The following is an 18,897-nucleotide window of genomic DNA, read 5'->3' as shown; positions in this document are numbered from 1 at the left end:
CCGGAGGAACCAAGAGAAGTCTCACTGATCGGTTTGTTGAACACCTTCAGACCATCAGAATTAAAGATTCGTGACGAGGCATTTTAATACTAATGCACACAGCATTAATGACATGTTTGCATTGCCAGTTCTAAAATTAGGAAACTCGAAGAAAAAAACTGATCTACACTAAACTTTAGAACCCTATGGAATAAATGTTATGATTTAAACATCTACTTTTTAATATATATAAACTGGCTCCTCCTACTACCAATTCAGAAGCACTCTGCTTGCATAGCTGAAAGGACCTCTGTCTGAAACATCCTGTTTCTCTAGAAATTCTGTCCTTTACTACAATTTTGAATCATGAAAAAAAAAAAGTGGTATTTTTTTTTATCGTAACATCCTGGCAATGGTATCTGGCATGTGTGATGTACTACTGTATTAAGTGTACGCTCCAAAGAAGGCATTGTGGTACCAGCCAAAATAGTCCCAACATATTTTATTTTATCTAGATCCATTGTTCCTTTTTTCTTTATCAGAATTCCAATACTCAAGATTTGAAGATTTTGAAGCAATTTTGCAGCAGCTGAAACTGCTGCACTGCACTCTTTACAGTTGCAGGGGGACTGGGGTGCTGGTGTTGCTTTCGGTGAAACGTCCAGGAGAACTTCAGCTGTCTGAAGTGATTGAGGGTGGGGGAAGCTCAGACATCTTCCTCCGGTATGCGCAAAGCTGAAGGATACCTGAAATAAAGAGCATATAGTCAGCATCTACACACTCGTTTTAGAGAAAGAGGAGCAGGCTGACAGTATACTTCTCAGAGACATGCAGTATGCTCCGCCTGCCTCACACAGTGCTCTTCTTAGAATGAAACGGTCTAGAACACCAGGTGGGGGGGATGTTACCAGAAGCCAGGGCCAAGATGACGCCCATCCAGCCCAGGATGTAGGACCAGGAGAACCTCCAGTTAATGTACCGCTTGCCAAAGAAGTGGACAGTCGCCCCAGTGTAGACTGCCAAGGCTAACAACGAAAGGAATCCTAGAACATAAAACCATACTGAAATTGAGGGAATGCTCAATACTGGCACTCTGAAACCATGTTCGGCATTTGGCAGACGCTCTTATCCAGAGCGACTTACAAAAGTGCTTTGTCATTTACTCATAGAATATAGCATGGCCAGTAGAGTAGGTTAGAGTCCAATATACCAGTGATCTAGAATACTGTAGAAATGCTGATGCCTAGAAGTGCAAAATGCATATAAGCTCAATAACAGACAATATTCAGTGCAATAAATAAGTAATAGATTGTGTGAAACTAAGAATTACACATGCCATATACTTTTTAAAAAAATATTTGGTATTTAAAAAAAAAAAAAAAAAAAAAGCACATTTCACCATAAAATTTTTATAGCTCCTTATTTGATACATAAATATACCGTATTTATGTGTTAAATCTACTGTAAAATCTGAGAGGAACCATAATCCTATAAAAATATATAGGTTGATTTTATCATAAACATATAGACTCATGACCATGCAGGTTTTAGACCTCGTACACATGTGCTGTGATGCAGGAAACTGAAATTCACATGCAGCCCAAAGACACACCCAATGCAAACAATTTTCAAAAGCCCTTGATTAGCTAATTACAGGCATAATGAGAGATTACAGGCATAATGCAATCTCTAAACACACCTGAATCAGATCACAAGGCACTCGACAATGATCTGATGAGTCAGCTGTTAGAGCAGTGTAAAACCACACGCGCACGCTCACACACACAAATGACCACGAAAGTGCTGACCCATGAGGTCCATGAGGCAGGGCGGCTACCTGGCCCTATGCCTAGTGCGTGCGGCTGGAGTCGGGGCTCACCAGCCAGCAGCGAGGCGACGCCTCCCGCCCTAACCCTCCGGCTCTTGGTGGAGGAGGTGAAGGTGCCGAGGCCCAGAAGCGCGGCAACGAAGGTGCTCAGCACGGACAGCAGCATGAAGGCTCGCGTGGCGTCCCAGAAGTCTGTGGAAATCGAAATCCAAGTTCAATTCAATATATGTAAAAACCTTCAAAAGCCAACGCAAAAAAGCTTAAAAGGCTGATAATCACACTTTTGTCCTGATTTTATTCCTGGTTTTCCCCTGCATCCCCCTGCACTCACCCACAGTTAACGTGTGGGCATGACACTTGCGATTGATGCAAAACCTCCAGAGGCCCTGATTGGCGAAGTTCCCGGAGTAGCGATACTGCATCCAATAGTCGGTGGCCGTGGAGATGACAAGGAGCACGAGGGCAGCCATGGTACACAGCGTGCCCCCGCCCAACAGAGTGGACAGCATGAAGGACAAGCCCGGGATGGAGTCCTGCAACAAGCCCCACAGTTCCCAGGGTTCACCTGTGAGGCAAGAACACACACGGGATGAGGCTTTTGCTGAAAGAGGGGAATCCATGACCCATAAATGATTTTTCTTTGCTCTTTGCCTCCAGGAGCATAGCGTGAAGCTGCGTGTTCTTTTATTCATTTTTACAACACGTTCTTAGTTGCCATGATGCTTCTTGCCCGTCAGTCTTAATCTTAAAGCTCTTTTAAGCAGACTGTTTACCAGAGATCACAAAGCCACACTTGAGTCACACTTGGACCTCTAATTCTCTCATGACTGTTATCTATAAACACCGGAAGTTAAACGCAGTAACGAACTTACTTGGGTAAAATTTGGTTTAAAAAATAAATAATAAAATTGTAAACTTTTTGACCAACGCCAGGCTGAAAACAACAAAGAAAAGAAACTTTACACTGTGATTGCTGTGTGGGGAAGTTAAGACATACTTCACATTGGCCTAAAAGCATTCAAGGAATTGCGATTCGATACAATTGATTGCACAACTACAAAACTTCCATTAAATTGTGATGAACACCTCAACAGCCTGATCAGCGACCAGCTGGCACAGTAAAACACTCCCCACTTACTCCATCTGGCCTTCATTCAGCTATGGCAAAGTTCAACCTCTGGGCACCTAGCCATGTTGGCCAAGCCCCTAACATTGCAGATGTATTATAATATAACTGCCCACGCAGCATAGACACGATCAGGACATTTTTGACATGCACCTAAACTCACACACACCTCACTCTCACACAATCCGCCCATCCTGTAAACAGCAGTGTTTGGCAGCTCCATTGCATTGCATTCTACAATCCAACATTCATTTGTGAAAGAAGAGAGGCATTCATGAGGCACGTGAAAGCAGAGCGTGGTGTCAGAAAGGCATCATCATGTGCACAGACCGGGCCTTTGTGCGCCCTCCAGCCAATCGCACGCAGCTCCCACACCCCCGTCCAATCGCCTCGCCCCTCCCCCCCCCGGACCCGACAGGCGAGTCCGTGCGGACGCGCGCAACACGAGCTCGCGCGCCTCGTGAAAACGCACGCCCGGAGAACGGCCCCCACGAAAGCCCACACACGGCAAGCTCCGGTTACGAACGCAACCGCGGGAGGCGCAGGCCCGGCGAGAGCACGGTGGAGTCGGTACTCACTGCGGCGGTGGAGGCGGTGGTGGTCTGTCCTGGGGGACGGAGCTCACCGCTGGTGGCTGTCTCTCGCTGCTCCCGTCCGGGGTTTGAAGCCTTCTCCACTCCACTGGCATTGTTTTCATACACAAATGGTTGGGGGGGGGGGGGGGGGTGGCATGACGGAGCGTGACACGTGACACGTGAAGTAATGCCCCCCTCCTTCCCTCGCTCTCGCCATGTGGGTCACTCCCTGTCCAGCGGCTCCGTCACGATCAGGCCAGGCTTCTGCGTGCTCCCCTTGTTTGGCCCTCGCAGAAACGTCGTTTCATCTCCAGCCGCCGCCGCCATCGTTCCGCCCCTTGACCCTCACCCCACCGCCCTCGCCACTCTTCCTCGCGCTGGGGAGCGCCATCACGAGGGATGAAAACCCTGCACTGGTGAAACTTGGGGGAGGGGTGGGGCTTACCGCACTTACGGACGTGCCCACGTTTGGAAAGCCCTGCTCGAAAAGTGTGACTACAGTGAATAAATTTCAACACGCAGCTGTGGTGAAAATACATGAATATCTTTTTTTTTAATTAAAAATATTCAACACAACACTGGAAATGCACAGTTCAAATAACACCTCCACTTTAAGCCAAAGTACATTTTCATTACACAATAATTAAACTCTCCAATTAGGAGGCTTAGAGAACGCATCTGTATTTCATCCACTCCTAAGGACAGGAGCACAGGAAGCCCTCTGTACACTCCCCTTCACATAACGGACAGTACATCAGTACCAGGGCTGATAAACTCTGCCTTGGTCATTATAAAGGAGAAGGACAAAACTGATCTCAAATCAGCCGAAACTACCGTCACCGCAGGCCTCATCATACGCAGAAGTCCAAGAGGACTGCGTGACGGTGCGCAAAGAACAGGAAGGAGGTGGAAGGCGTGGCCAACACACGGCTCAGCTCGTTAAACAGCGGTCCCGGCTGAGCGAAAGGGGCCGGAAACGAACGGAGAGGAGGGATGGCGTTCCTCACTTCCTGTTGGGACGTCCCTTGCCCGTTTTTACCCCCTGGCCCCCCTTGCCCCCGCTCCGGCCCCCCCTGCCCCCCCTGCCCCCGCTCCGGCCCCCCTTGCCCTTGTCTCCCTGCTCCTTCCTCTGTTTGCCTCGCAGGTCCTTCTTCATCCTCCCGTCCACGACGCGGAAGAGGCCCTTCACGCCCGGGGGGCGCGCCACTTTACGCCCCGCGCCCCTTTTTGCCACCACGTAGGTGACGTCCCGCTTTTCCTTTCCCACGCCGGCCTTCTTGTAGATGCTGGGGAGGAAAAGCATATAAGGGGGGGGGTGAGGAAAGGTGCCAATAGTGTGGAGCGTGAGAGCAAAACAGAAGGAGGACGTTCAAGGATGAGAAAGCGCGCCAGGGAGTGAGAGTGGCAGAATACGTGAGCGAGTCAGAGAGATAATGAGGCGATGTGAGTCAGAGGGGGGGGGGGAGAATGTGACCGGGCAGGTGGGCGAGGGTCAACGATAATGCGGTGGCCGACCTTTTCAGCTGCGCCATCTTCTCCCTCTCCGAGACGTCAGCCGTGTTGACCACGGCTTCGGCCTTCTTCTTGGCCTGCTCCATCTTCTTCAGCATCTAGAACGCGACACAGAAATGATCGCGACTGCTTTACGCATTCCCCTCTCTCTCTCTCTCTCTCTCTCTCTCTCTCTCTCACCCTCCTCTTCTTGCGAGCTTTGGCCTCTGCCAGTCTCTTGATGGGCCGGGCGTTGATCTCCCTCCACTTCTGCTTGTACTCCTCCACCATCTCCCGCGTGACGGGGACAGGCCTCTTCCTGTGCTTCCGCTCGTCGTCCACAAACCAGGCCGGAATCTCGCCGCCGTCCTCCGAGTTGGCGAACCTGGGGTGGGGGTGGGGGGGTTGGGAGCGGAGGGCGAGGGAACGGCCCGCGGGCCACCAGTTAGCCCCACAACGGAAGCTGGGCTCACGGAGGGCAAACGCGCGGCGGGAGGGGTCAGATGAGGCAGCAGCCCACCTGTGGAAGGAGTCGTCCACCAGATCCCGGTGCCGCTTCTTCGACATGGCGATCTGAGCCCCGATGGCGAGACCCTCGGCGTCCAGGATCCGGGCCCGCTTACCTAAACACGAGCGCCATAGGTTTGGTCAAAACACAGGCGTGACCCACCTATAAACCCAGCAGTATTAACTCCTGCTGCAGCACAGTCCAAGAAACGCGCAAGATCTAAGCTGAAATATCACGTCCTGACAGGTGTGTACCTCTGGGCTAAGGCCTGCCTGTCGGAAGCCATTAAACTACTGGACTCGCTGTTCAACCGCTAGCTGTCCTCAATTGGAGGAGTGCCCCATGTGGCTGAATGATGGGTATAGCGCTCTAAAATTTGTGAAGCTGGGGCTGGTTGCCGGCTGCCACCATACGTACTGGTGCTCTGGACAGGAACTACTTGGAAGTCTTCGTCCTCTGCAGGGATCTCACCAGGTGCTGCAGCCCTCTTCATACTTGCTATGTCACTGCTCACAAGCCAAAAGGCAAATGTACTCGTTACAATGAAAACACACAATAGTTAACAGACCCATGCATGGTTGTTTCTTTCCCCCTTTAGTTAATATAAGCAGTACACCACTTTCGGAAGCATTAAAATACATTTCAAAAACGTTTAAATTAATCGCCAGTGATATTATTTTTAAAATAAATGAACGTATTTACATGTGTGTGACAACTAATTATAACTACTTTACCCTTCATCATCACTGCTATCATCGTCATCCGAGTCTTCATTACTGCCTTCATCTGCTGGCTCGTCTGCTTCCTGTGAGGGAGTGGCCTTTCCCTCCTCCTCAGCAGGCTCTGTCTCCTCCTCCTCAGCAGGCTCTGTCTCCTCCTCCTCAGCAGGCTCTGTCTCCTCCTCCTCAGCAGGCGCTGTCTCCTCCTCCTCAGCAGGCTCTGTCTCCTCCTCCTCAGCAGGCTCTGTCTCCTCCTCCTCAGCAGGCTCTGTCTCCTCCTCCTCAGGCTTCCTCTTTTTGCCCTTACCTGAAAGACAGAAGCGTTTTTTGAGTAAACTATTCTTCCAACACCCACCCACACACACCCACCCACCCACACACCCCCACACACCTGCAGCATGCTTGCTGTGCAGCCACTGGCTCTGTTGGAGTTCCCTCGCTGCGTCTGCATGTCCATCCAGGTTCAGCTCGGCGAAGATGCCCTGAGTTCATCACAGACCGCAAAATCAACGCGAGGACGCACACGCACGCGCACGCAAAGCTGAAAAGCTGCACCCACCTTGCTGAACCACATGCTGGTCTCCCGCTCCCTCTTCTCATCTTTGCCCTCCAGCTCCACCAGCAGGCTGTTGCCCTGCCCCTCTCCCTCCTCCTCCTCCTCCACAGCGAAGGACACCCTGGAGGGACACAGCCGCACACGCTGCCGCTCGGTTCGCTTTAACCGGAAGGCCTGAAGCCAGATTTACGCTTAGGCAGCACTACACACGAGGAAAGGCGGAGTTCCGAGATGACTGTTCAAAAACAGCGAAAGGAGCAGGAGCACCCGTGGGTGGGGGGTGGGGGGTGGGGGGGGGGGGGGGGGTTACGCACTTCTTCTTTGGAAGCTTCTTCGTCAGCTGCTTCATGTTCTCCTCGATCTCCGCCAGGTCGTCCTCGTCCAGGTCCGAGGCCAGGGAGACGCCGTCACTCTCCGATTCCGAGATGTGGAAGTCCTCCTCCCCCGACTCCTCCGCCAGCGCGTCGGCTCCTTTCATGTCGCCCGCGGTTACCGCATCCAGGGCCTGCAACCGGACCACGGGCAGTGTGGCGTTACCTCGGTTACAGAGCTACAGCCGTGCATCGGGTCTGGACCGTCACCGCTCTCCGTGGGACGTTTCCCTAATGCCGGGAGAGCGCGCCACGGGCGCTGGCTGGCGGGGCGAGGGCGGTACCTGGGCCTTTTTGATGGTGCCGAGGGAGAACATGCTGGAGTCCCCAGCATCGGCAATGGAGGCGCCGGGCAGGTCCATCTTCAGCTCCACCCTCTCCCTCTGCTTGCGCCGCTCTTTCAGGAGCCTTTTCTTTTTACTGCAAGTACAAAGGAGGGGAAAAACAAACCGAAAACAAAACACTTTTGCTTTATATTTATAATCCTACATGCTTAAGCAAAAATACCAAATCTTTACTCTCTCAAAATGTACAAAATGTTTTATAAGGGTAAAAAATAAAAGGTTATATCATTTTGTAAACAAACGCAAGACAAAAAAAAAACAAAAAAACCCAAACATTTATTGTGGCATTCTTACTTCAGTAAAAATAAAAATACCGCTTTAGTTCTGCAAGTTCCTCTGCTTTTAACTCAGCCAGCTTCTTCTCCATCTCCATCTCCTCCTCCTCCTCCTCGGTCTGCTCTTCTTTCCGGTCCACTGTTTTTTTCTTGCCTCCCTTTTCAGTGTCGCTCTCATCCTCACTTGAGCCGACGCTGAGCCAAGAGAGACCCGGAGAACATTACTGCTTCCTGCATTTGACGGAGACGCCGTGCTCATCCAGCCGTTTCTAGACACTGACCTGATTTCCTGGTCCAACTGCTTGGCCTCCTGTCTCAGTTTCTTGGCCAAAAACCTCCTCAGCTTTGATCTCCACGACAACAGGACACTAAAAAATAAAAGGGAGGAAACTTTACAGGCACAGTCACGGGCTCGTCTAGAAACCGGAAGACTTCAGCAAAGTCTACCAACAACCCACCGGAGTTCCTTTCTTCCCAGGACCTTGATATCTTTGCAGCATTCTTTAATCTCGTCTGAGGTGGCTGGGTGCGACTCCAGCTCAGGACTGTCAAAGGTGATCTAAGAGATCCAAAATGGCGTTCGATTCTGATGTTCATTCAACATTTTAGCTAGCTTGTAATTATACATCTTTTCAAGCAACACACTTACTATAAATGGACTAACAATGTGCAATAACATATCAAATCTACTTTATAAAACGCCTTTTCCTCTCTCATCTAATGAACGGTTCATTTGTAAGGGTGAACTTTCAACTGTTAAATGTGTGATGGGTTTTGCAAGTTATTTACTTTTACATTTACAGTATTTGGCAGATGGTCTGATCCTGATCGGCTTACATATTCATTAGTATGACGGTACGCGTGACTCCCTGGGAGTCGAACCCATGACCTTGGAGTTGTTCCGCCTTGCTCTCCCTACTGGGCTACAGAAGCAAAAAGCAACAGCCTTTTCAATTTCCATACCTCGCTGGTTTTGCTCAGGAAGTCCACTGGGTTCTCTGTCCGTAAAAACTCAGTGGCGGAGAAAGTGTGATACAAGGTAAGGTCGCCGTCGCCGTAGCCTTCCGCCTGTGAAACACACAAACGCGTACACCAAAGGTGAGAGAAACGCGACGCCACGTGACTCTCTCCTCGTGTAAGTGCGTGCTCAGCACAGGGCTTCTCACTCTGGGCTTCTTCACGGTGACCAGCTCCTTGACGGTCTTCACTTGAACTTCGACCTCTTTGAATGCATGCTTGGGATCAAAGAATTTGTTGTCGATTTTGTCCGGTGCCAGAAACCCTATAGTGGAAAATGGTGTGTGCTAGTACAAATGCACGTGACACGTAGGAATTGAACAAAGAAGTTAAACAATGTTTTGGGCAGGGGGGGGGGGGGGAGTGTCAGGAATGGTACCCTGGCAGACGACGAAGATTTCAGCGGACTCGTTACGGGAGGCCTGGGGCTTGGTGGCCTGCACCTTCTTGAAGAACTGCTGGAAGATCCACATCAAGGGCTGGTAGTCCTTGGAGCGAAACACTTTTGTAACAAACGTCCCTCCTTTCACGAGGAACTCGCAACCGAGCTTCAGCGCCATGAGGGTAAGGTGAGCTGAGGAAGAGAAGCAAAACTTAGCGACACGAGACTCCTCCTCGCCACCGAGCTGGTGACGACTTCGGTTTTTAGGCGGTAGGATAAACTGAACTTAAAACACAACGGCGCTACTCTCCAAAAAACAGAAGCAGTTAAAACAAAAAACAAAAAAAACAAAACAAAAAAAAACACGTGAACCCAAGCAAAAGTAAAAGCCTTTAGGAGCAGGCCAGACACATGAAAATGGTGGACCGTTAATACCCTGAGAGAAGGCGTCATGCTGCCAGTTGGCACCAACGTTGGGCGCGCCGTCATTAAGCACCACATCAGCTTTCCACGTCTGCAGCTCTTTTCTGAGAGCCTATTGGACAGAGGGCACGTCAGTCACCAATGAGCTCCAGGGAAAAACCTAACAAGGTGGCTGGTGGTGCTAGATATCCCTCCCACCTGTCTGCATTTCTCAGTTGTGATGTCCTCCTGCAGTGTAACGACACTGGGGATGGGTCTGATGGGGACCAGGTCCACCCCTGAACACGAGAGCATGGAAAGTAAGACAGCAATATGCTACCAAACATTTGAATGACAATTATTTTGCCAGAATGTGGTTTACACTCACCAATGATGAGACTGGACACAGGCATAAATTTGGAGGCAACCTGCAACCTGTTCATACATAAACCAAGCAAATCATCATTCGTGAGGCCTGGACATGAACTACACTAATGCTCGTTTCTTACGTCTGACAGATCCAACAACTCACCATCCCCCCGGGGCGGCGCACAGATCCACCAGAGCCCTGGCTTTCTGCAGAAACTGGAATTTACGATTTAACTGAATGAGCTTAAAAGACGAACGGGATCTATAACCTAAAATACAGAGAAAACAGTTAATTACCACAGAGACTTCCTTAAACAATCAAAGTTTTGGACATGAATACAATTTCACTCTCATTAGCTAAAGCTCATTAGCTTTAGTCTTAACATTTGTCATTAACAATGACTAACAAGACATTAGTCTTAACAATTTGGCAATGACGATGCTACATTGGTTTTATTACAACAGCAAAGTAGCTAGTTAATCGAGAAATCGCGACTTTGATACTTTGATACTCTTTTAACAATGTTAGTGAAACTACCTTTATATTGACAAGTAAGCAATTACATCAACTCTAACGTAAACGCTATCTAGACCCATCTACCCAAGTTATATAGCATCAGCGATATGGCATTTTCCGTGACCGGTTTGCTAACTTACATTAAACAAATGCAGTTCACTAACCGAAAGCACGCCCAGATCAATTCCTAAAGTATCTCAAGTTTTATAGTAATTTTATAGAATTACTGTCATTGCTGTCATTATGCATTTGGTCGTTTGTAACAGGCCGCTAGCTAGCTAATAAGACAGGTTAGCTTCCATGCTACTGCAATAAAACAGACATTTTCTTCTCTTTTGAGTAACTTACCCGTTTCCTTTGCCAAGTGATAAAATTTGTCTTTTCGGGTCTTTCCTACTTTCAGCTTTTTGCCCATGTTTACTACCCAGTGTGTGGAGTAACGAGCTGTAAACGTGCTGCGCTTCTCGGTGAGGCGGCACACGTGTTTTGCGGCGTGTGATTTAGACGTCACTACCGCCGAAACGCCGTTCGGTTCTCGCGTGTGCAATGTCAGTGGGGTCGCTTAATTAAATATTTTTGGTATTCATTTGGCATAAAGCTGCATAAAACATCGGAAACATGTTAGCAATTTTTTTAACATATGTTAACTAGTTACCTTTCCAGTTTCTTTTTTTTCTGGGCTCGGTAAACAAACGTGTCGTAATAAAACACTGACGGAAGTTGGAAAACGGGACCGTAGAACCCTCGAGATCAACATGGCTGCGTGCGTGAAGATGTGGGGCGCGTGCAAGCAAGTTTACAAAAAGGGCACTGTCGCCCGCAAAAACTGCGCGAGGACGTTCGGAGCCGAAATGAACGGGCCCGGTGCGCGCGCGGCGCTCGGCCCGAACGCCGCGTTCCGGAGAGCGTCGTTATTCCGCGGCCGCTATGGCAACGTCACGTTTGTGCCGTCAGAAACGGCGCTCCGCGCATGGTCCAGGGTCGCCGGCGTGCTTTCCGCCGGAGGAGTTGGTGGTGGTGGTGGAGGTCTAGGGTGTGGGTCGCTGATGGGTTGTGAGCAGAGGAGATACGTGTTTGGCGGCAGGGGCAGCGGCGGGAGTGGGTCAGGGGAGGAGAACGGGGCCGAAGGCGGCGGCTCCGCTGGTGAGGAGTCGGGAGGCACAGGTGGAGATGGAGGCGCGTACGTCCCTCCGCACATGACGGCTTTGACTCCGATGATGGTGCCTGAAGTGTTTCCTAACGTGCCCCTTATCGCGGTCAGCCGAAATCCCGTTTTTCCACGTTTCATCAAGATCGTCGAGGTAGCTGCACAGAGGAACGGCACTAATATAATTTCATATAATATAGAATTTGTTGTTCGGCCAATAAAGCCTCGAACAGACCTTTAGATCTGAAAGTGAATGGATATCACATGAACGTAGTGGTAGTGTATTTGAGTGGTGTCATGGCCATTATCTACGATGTTTTACTGTTTTATTTGAGTAGATTTTGAAGTTCTTTGAGCTGAATATAAATTAATTTTATTACTAGTGTTATTTCAGTACATTCAGAATGAATGTGTTATAACTTGTATTATAATCTGTTGTAACTTGAATACTGGTTTAAGTTATAACAGATTGTTATAATAGATTGCTGGGTGTTGCATCATTCTCTAAACCTCATGTAACTATTAAAACTTCTCCCCTCAATGTTTGTTGGTATACAATTAGTTTTAAAAAAGATAGCATTTGAAGGATTTCTCTTCTTTCCATTAAAATCTTTTTTATATGATAGCGGGAAAATGTCCATATTCTTTCAGCAATTGGAACAGGGGGAGGGGACCCATTCACACAGCTATATAATCCTAACAAACAGAGCTGGTAATGCGGTATGTAAATACTCGGGAATACGTGAACAGTTACATACACTCTCTCCAGGTAAAGAATAAACAGCTTATGGATCTACTGAGAAGAAAAGTCCGTCTGGCTCAGCCCTACGCCGGTGTCTTTCTGAAGAAGGATGACAAGTAAGACAGGGAGATTAAAGGGCATTGAAGGTTACGGGGTTAACGTGGAGTTTTACAGATGCCCATTTTGTCTCTCCCTTTTTTCAGCGAAGAGTCGGATGTGGTGGAGAGTCTGGATGCGATCTACAACACGGGCACGTTTGTTCAGATCCATGAGATGCAAGACCTTGGTGACAAGCTCCGAATGATTGTAATGGGGCACAGAAGGTGACGGCTTCAACTTGCACAGATCCAACTCGTAAAAGAAACACAACCTATTCGAGATGTTCTCAGAAAAGGTTCTTTGAACCGACTCCCGAGACACCTAAGGGCCAGAAGGTGTGACAAACAGGCGCAGAACTGAAATAAATAAATTAATTCCTTCATTCTCATCTAGGATTCGGATTACCAAGCAGATGGACGTAGAGGCCGAAGAGGCAGCTCCGGAATCCGAGGAAGAGCACGGCAAGGCTCCGCGGCAGAAGATGAAGCGTACGCGCAAGGACTCGGCCTCGCTGGCCAACGCTATGACGGAGAGGGTGCAGGAGGTGGAGCTTGCGGTGGAGGCGGTGCCTCTGCCCACCGCCAGCGAAGTTCTCATGGTGGAGGTCGACAACGTTATACACGAGGAGTTCCAGGTGACCGAGGAGGTCAAGGTATGGCCCGGTCACTGCGGAGGTATCGCGTTGGTTTGATATGCTGTGTTTGTCCGCTTAGCTTTGCTATGACTCGCTCTTTGTGTTGATGTAGGCCCTCACTGCAGAGATTGTTAAGACCATCCGTGACATCATTGCTTTGAACCCTCTCTACAGGTAATGTTAGACCATTAGCCTGTTGGCAATAGCACCATACTCAATTTTACACTTACACACACACACACACACACACACACACACACACACACACACACACACACACACACACACACACACACACACACACACACACACACACACACACACACACACACGGTGGGCAGAGCTCACGTTTACCTCCTGTTGACCCTGGGTTCGAGTCCCAGGCATGGTGGCTGCCTTCAGCCTTCATTACACATTACTTTGTTGTTCTGTAGTCCAGCACATTTCATTTTAAATAAGACAAATGTTTAAATACTGAAACATGTAATCAGGTGTTGACTGCACATTCAAATGCTGATTATAATACTGACTATCATATTTCTACCCTTTGCTATAGGAGACCAGTATTTGCATGGGTATTGTGTGTTAAATCACTTCTGTCTGCAGGGAATCCGTTCTGCAAATGATGCAGGCTGGACAGAGAGTTGTGGACAACCCCATCTACCTGAGTGACATGGGGGCCGCTCTAACTGGGGCAGAGTCACATGAGCTACAGGACGTTTTGGAGGAAACAAATGTAAGTTCCCAAGCCGCAGAACGCCTCCCCCCCCCCCGTGTTTGACCGGTCCTTTGCCCCACCCCCCCAGTGTTTGACCGGTCTGTTGGTCTTTCAGATACCCAAGCGACTGTACAAGGCCCTCTCCCTGCTGAAGAAGGAATTCGAACTGAGTAAACTGCAGCAGCGCCTCGGCAGGGAGGTGCGTAACGTGGGATTACACCGCACAGCCTGCTCACAGGATCATAGCAAGCCGTATTAGGATTACTCCATACAGGGATAAGGAGGATTACTCTGTACAGCGGGGGGTTCTGGAATGTTTCGTTTATCTGAAGTTTGCTAAAAGACTGGACTTGACACGTCGCACCACCATGCTTTAATTTGTTTTAAATTGTCTAATGTTTTTAGTTACATTCTACTAAAAATTCTATATAGTAAAGCATGTAGTTGGTCAAGAACTCTAGAAGTACTGTTGATGGGTACCCGCGATCTGCCAAGAAAAGCGTGTTGTGGTAGTTTCCTGCAGTAGTGATCACGGTGGGGTGGTCTGACTGATTTAACGTTACGGGTCCCGTCTCCGTAGGTGGAGGAGAAGATCAAGCAAACCCACAGGAAGTATCTACTGCAGGAGCAGTTGAAGATCATCAAGAAGGAGCTGGGGCTGGAGAAGGAGGACAAGGACGCCATCGAGGAGAAGTTCCGCGAGAGGCTGAAGGAGCGCACGGTGCCCGAACACGTCATGGAGGTCATTAATGAGGAGCTCAACAAACTGGGCCTGCTGGACAACCACTCGTCGGAGTTTAAGTAAGTGTCCGAAAAAGCTTAAGTGTCTGAAAGTTTCAAACCTCAAATGTCTTCTTTTTCAGCAAATAATTATTAGATAGTTATTACTAAATGTTATTTTATTTTATCAGTTATAGTATTATTGTTGCATATACTTTTATTTGATTATAATTCTAGTGACAATAGTTCCAGAGGTCTACAAGGCAGTTTTGTTTTATTTAAAGATGGTATTATTTAGTTGTTCAGTCTTAACTTCTTCTTTTTTGGGGGGTGTTTTCTTCATTTTATTCGTGATGGTAAATCCCCAGTGTTACGAGGAACTACTTGGACTGGCTGACGTCCATGCCATGGGGCACCAACAGCGCGGAGAACCTGGAGCTGTCTCGAGCCAAAGAGGTCCTGGAGGAGGATCATTACGGGATGGAAGACGTGAAGAAGCGCATTCTCGTAAGACGGTCGCTAATGACACGCGCTCCCGTCCGTGGAGTCGCAAAGGACCCGCCCTGGCTCAACTGTCCTTGTCTCGCCGCAGGAGTTTATAGCCGTTAGCCAGCTGAGAGGAAGCACGCAGGGGAAGATCCTGTGTTTCTACGGGCCGCCCGGCGTAGGGAAGACCTCCATCGCCCGTTCCATCGCCAGGGCACTTAACCGCGAGTACTTCCGTTTTAGCGTGGGCGGCATGACGGACGTAGCCGAAATCAAGGGCCACAGGTGATTAGCGTGTGACCAAGTCGTTGAGTGGCGGGCTCGCTGTCTTCTACGAATTATGGTGACTCCTCATGTGAGTTTTGTTCCCTGTAGGAGGACCTATGTTGGAGCGATGCCTGGAAAAATTATTCAGTGTCTGAAGAAGACGAAGACGGAAAACCCACTGGTTCTCATTGACGAGGTGGGTTTCAGATGACGAGGGCTCACAGCTGCGACTTTGCATCTTCTTTATGAGCTCATATTACACTTCATAACATGAAACCAAATTGGTGAAAATAGTTGTTTCCATAACTTCAACAGGTGGACAAGATAGGCCGCGGTTACCAAGGTGATCCGTCGTCCGCACTCCTGGAACTTTTAGATCCGGAACAGAACGCGAATTTTCTGGACCACTACCTGGACGTGCCTGTGGACTTGTCAAAGGTATTCTGGCTTGGTTATTTTCAGTACACCAGTCTTATATTTGCGTTCGTTTGAGGTGGACCTTTGGCTTAATTATACTGTGGTGTTCTCTGGGTTTTCTCCAGGTTCTCTTTATTTGTACTGCCAACGTTGTTGACACCATTCCAGAACCTTTGAGAGACCGAATGGAAATGATTAATGTGTCGGGTTATGTAGCTCAGGAGAAGCTGGCCATTGCAGAGGTAACAAATCCCTTCGTATTGTAGATACTCTCTTATTTTTGATAAAAAAAAATAATATTTTTAAATAAAAAAACTATAGTAGCTCTTTCATCAGTGGCATCTTCTGATTTTGTTTGTTGGCCTGTTCAGGTGCAAAATCATGTTAGTTATGTCTCCAGTGCAGTTTCATGATATAAACTCCATCTTGCAGTTCATGAAATAAGGACACAGTGCAATTATTTTGTGTTCTACATTTTTAATACCATGCCACATCTGCTCCGGCCTGGTCAGTAATGGTTGGTAATGTCCTTCTCTGCAGAGGTACCTGGTACCCCAGTTGCGAACCCTTTGTGGTTTGGATGAGCAGAAGACTACCATCTCCTCTGAGGCCCTAAATGTTCTCATCAGACAATACTGCAGAGAGAGTGGGGTCAGGAACCTCCAGAAACAGGTGGAAAAGGTCAGTCCAGTTCTGTGGGCCCATACTGCAAAAAGATTTGAGAATAAGAGAAAATATTATGAATTTGGATCGTGAATCTAATATTTCTGTGTTTTGTGATGATCCATTTACGTATACAACTGCATTACTTATTTCGAGTAATCTCGGCTATTGTCTTACACCTTTGGTAGGCAACTTTAGATAATTAAATATGACTGACTTTTTGCCTTTATTTCTTTGAGATGCATTTTCTTCTCCTGATATTCTACATTTGCTGTCTTCAAATTCTGGCAGGTGTTCCGAAAAGCAGCATTCCGCATTGTTAACAGCGAGGAGACTTCTGTAAACATAACAGCTGAAAACCTCCAGGACTATGTTGGCAAACCTCTCTTTACAGTGGACCGGATGTATGATGTCACACCACCTGGGGTGGTGATGGGCCTTGCGTGGACAGCTATGGGTAAGAAGATATAAGGATCCACCAGTTAAGAAGCTTACCAGACTCGAATGGGCTAGTTCCCTCATACGCAGGTCTAATCCCTTATTAAGTATGTCTCCAGATATTTAATAATCCCTTATTAAATGTCTAACAAAATATCAAGGTAACATGATTTAATGGCAGACACAGTGAAGGTGGTTCTTGTATTGAGGAAACTACCTACAAACACGTGGAATGTAAGGTAGCAAATCTTAGTGAGCACAAAGTTGCACCTCTAACACTAATCGTAAGTAGCAGTAGTTTTTAATTACTCCTGAAAGTCACTTGCGTGATGTAAGAACATACTGTAGTTTTGTTGAAGAACTCGAGTTCCCCGTCCGTTCCTCAGCTGCTGGCCTGCAGAACAGGCCTTGAGTGCTCCATCCCTCACGGTTCCTCACCGTACTCCTCAGGTGGCTCGACGCTGTTCATCGAGACGTCCCTGAGGAGGCCGAGGAGCTCGGTGGGGAAAGACGGCCCAGCCGAGGGCTCCCTGGAGGTCACGGGCCAGCTGGGAGACGTGATGAAGGAGAGCGCGAAGATCGCCTACACATTTGCCCGCTCTTTCCTCATCAAGCATCAGCCGGAGAACGACTTCCTCGTGAGCTCACACCTGCATCTGCACGTGCCCGAGGTAACGCCAGATTGAAAACATGACCAATGCATTTCCATTCTGACTCCTTTTAAAGGAGCCAGATTCTTAGAACTGTTTCTCGAACTGCGCAATAAATTGCTAATGTCGTCTCGTTTTGGTTTGTGCAAGTTTCCATATTTGTATGAAATCTTACGATATATAAGTGTCTTGACGATGACAGGAATAATTTTATTTACCTGTCATTCACCCATTATATCTGGCCCACTGCATGTGGCTTTTCCACGAACATTCTGATTTTATTCAGGGCGCTACCCCGAAAGACGGACCAAGCGCTGGCTGTACCATAGTCACAGCTCTACTGTCCTTGGCTACAAACATTCCCGTGCGGCAGAACGTGGCCATGACGGGAGAGGTGTCCCTGACCGGCAAGATTCTGCCCGTGGGCGGCATCAAGGAAAAGACCATCGCTGTGAGTTTGTTTTTTCCAGTGGTAGGAGGGTACTTTCATAGCATCTAGGGTGTGAGGTAGTTTGTGTAACTTGCTTCCAACATCCTTTAATGGCTTTGCTTAAAATATTTAGTGTTGTAAAACATCTGTCTGCTATTGATATATAATAAAGTATTTGTCACTTATGTAGAATTCAAAGCTGAGACAAATGTATCCCTCCAGTGTTTGTCTAATCTATTTTTTTCGCAGGCCAAGAGAGCTGGTGTCAACTGCATTATCCTCCCCGCCGAAAACAAGAAAGATTTCTCCGACTTGGCAGAGTACATCACGGAGGGCCTGGAGGTGCACTTTGTTGAACATTACCAGGAGATTTTCAAAGCTGTGTTCCCAGGACAATGAAGAGCATCATTCCCATTATTACATTCATCATCTGTAAATTTACAGAGGATTGTTTTCAAGAAAACGCTAGCACACAGACACCCAAGTCCTTTAGGCCAGCAGTTACTGGGGTGTCCGTTTTTGTGCTATGGAATCTAAAAAAAAAACCCAAAAAACAAAAAATCTGGTACCTGAGGTGAACACAGGTCTTGGCTGTAGATCTCCAACATGCACCGAGAGCTGGGACTGTAGTGTAGCACCTTTTACGAAGGGTAAACCCACGATGCAACAAAAAAAACGTTTCATGTCTTGTCTCACTGCCCTCTTAAAACCAGCAATGGAGGTCGTTTTAAATGGCCACAAGGACATGCTCACCTGGGTAGTTCACCTCCCTTGCGCCACGCATCTTGGTGCCAAGTTTGACTGCAGTACATGAAACACTAACCTCTGAGCGTTATCCCGTCCCCACGCGCGGTCGGGTTGCAAGGCTGACGGGCGTGTTTTCACGAGTGCCCCCTATACACCCTCACTTCAGCGCTAGAGAAGCAGCCTGTAGTGAGCAGAGCACGCCCTTGTGGCATCACCCGAGCTCGGTCAGCACGCTCCACACGGCCCTGATCCGTTAAAGCCCTCGGCTGCTGAGGCTTCT

General features: G+C 48.3%; 3 protein-coding genes across 4 annotated transcripts; 1 reads left to right on the top strand and 2 right to left on the bottom strand.

The window, feature by feature from the left end:
- Positions 1-464: 464 nt before the first annotated feature.
- On the bottom strand, positions 465-3,619 carry lim2.2 (lens intrinsic membrane protein 2.2). 2 transcript variants are annotated; one of them, XM_027032349.2, is made up of 5 exons: positions 3,512-3,619; positions 2,139-2,372; positions 1,817-1,999; positions 888-1,022; positions 465-725 (listed from the first exon to the last, which is right to left on the bottom strand). In XM_027032349.2, exons 2-5 carry the CDS (start codon positions 2,314-2,316, stop codon positions 652-654), a joined length of 570 nt encoding a protein of 189 aa, XP_026888150.1. In that variant the 5' UTR covers positions 2,317-2,372; positions 3,512-3,619; the 3' UTR covers positions 465-651. The 2 variants fall into 2 exon arrangements, with proteins under 2 accessions (XP_026888150.1, XP_026888151.1); XM_027032350.2 differs by having other exon boundaries at positions 1,859-1,999.
- Positions 3,620-4,033: 414 nt separating this feature from the next.
- On the bottom strand, positions 4,034-10,948 carry ftsj3 (FtsJ RNA 2'-O-methyltransferase 3). The gene is made up of 21 exons (XM_035523419.1): positions 10,808-10,948; positions 10,106-10,211; positions 9,962-10,008; positions 9,793-9,872; positions 9,607-9,706; positions 9,169-9,363; positions 8,939-9,054; positions 8,736-8,840; positions 8,231-8,331; positions 8,054-8,140; positions 7,812-7,967; positions 7,438-7,573; positions 7,097-7,287; positions 6,786-6,903; positions 6,616-6,708; positions 6,242-6,384; positions 5,925-6,013; positions 5,520-5,622; positions 5,201-5,384; positions 5,024-5,118; positions 4,034-4,794 (listed from the first exon to the last, which is right to left on the bottom strand). The coding sequence occupies exons 1-21, from the start codon at positions 10,872-10,874 to the stop codon at positions 4,512-4,514; spliced, it is 2,595 nt and encodes an 864-aa protein (XP_035379312.1). The 5' UTR covers positions 10,875-10,948; the 3' UTR covers positions 4,034-4,511.
- Positions 10,949-10,993: 45 nt separating this feature from the next.
- On the top strand, positions 10,994-18,612 carry lonp1 (lon peptidase 1, mitochondrial). Its single transcript, XM_035523095.1, has 18 exons — positions 10,994-11,760; positions 12,376-12,464; positions 12,552-12,671; positions 12,841-13,099; positions 13,194-13,255; positions 13,688-13,817; positions 13,915-13,998; positions 14,380-14,600; positions 14,888-15,026; positions 15,112-15,290; positions 15,381-15,468; positions 15,588-15,710; positions 15,815-15,931; positions 16,230-16,370; positions 16,644-16,809; positions 17,241-17,461; positions 17,727-17,891; positions 18,120-18,612. Exons 1-18 carry the CDS (start codon positions 11,215-11,217, stop codon positions 18,267-18,269), a joined length of 3,000 nt encoding a protein of 999 aa, XP_035378988.1. The 5' UTR covers positions 10,994-11,214; the 3' UTR covers positions 18,270-18,612.
- Positions 18,613-18,897: the final 285 nt, after the last annotated feature.

The sequence above is a fragment of the Electrophorus electricus genome, chromosome 26 (genome assembly GCF_013358815.1).
Source record: "Electrophorus electricus isolate fEleEle1 chromosome 26, fEleEle1.pri, whole genome shotgun sequence".
Classification (NCBI taxonomy): Eukaryota; Metazoa; Chordata; class Actinopteri; order Gymnotiformes; family Gymnotidae; genus Electrophorus; species Electrophorus electricus.
Note: the sequence above shows the minus strand (reverse complement) of the source record. Positions and strands in the feature narration are given on the sequence as shown.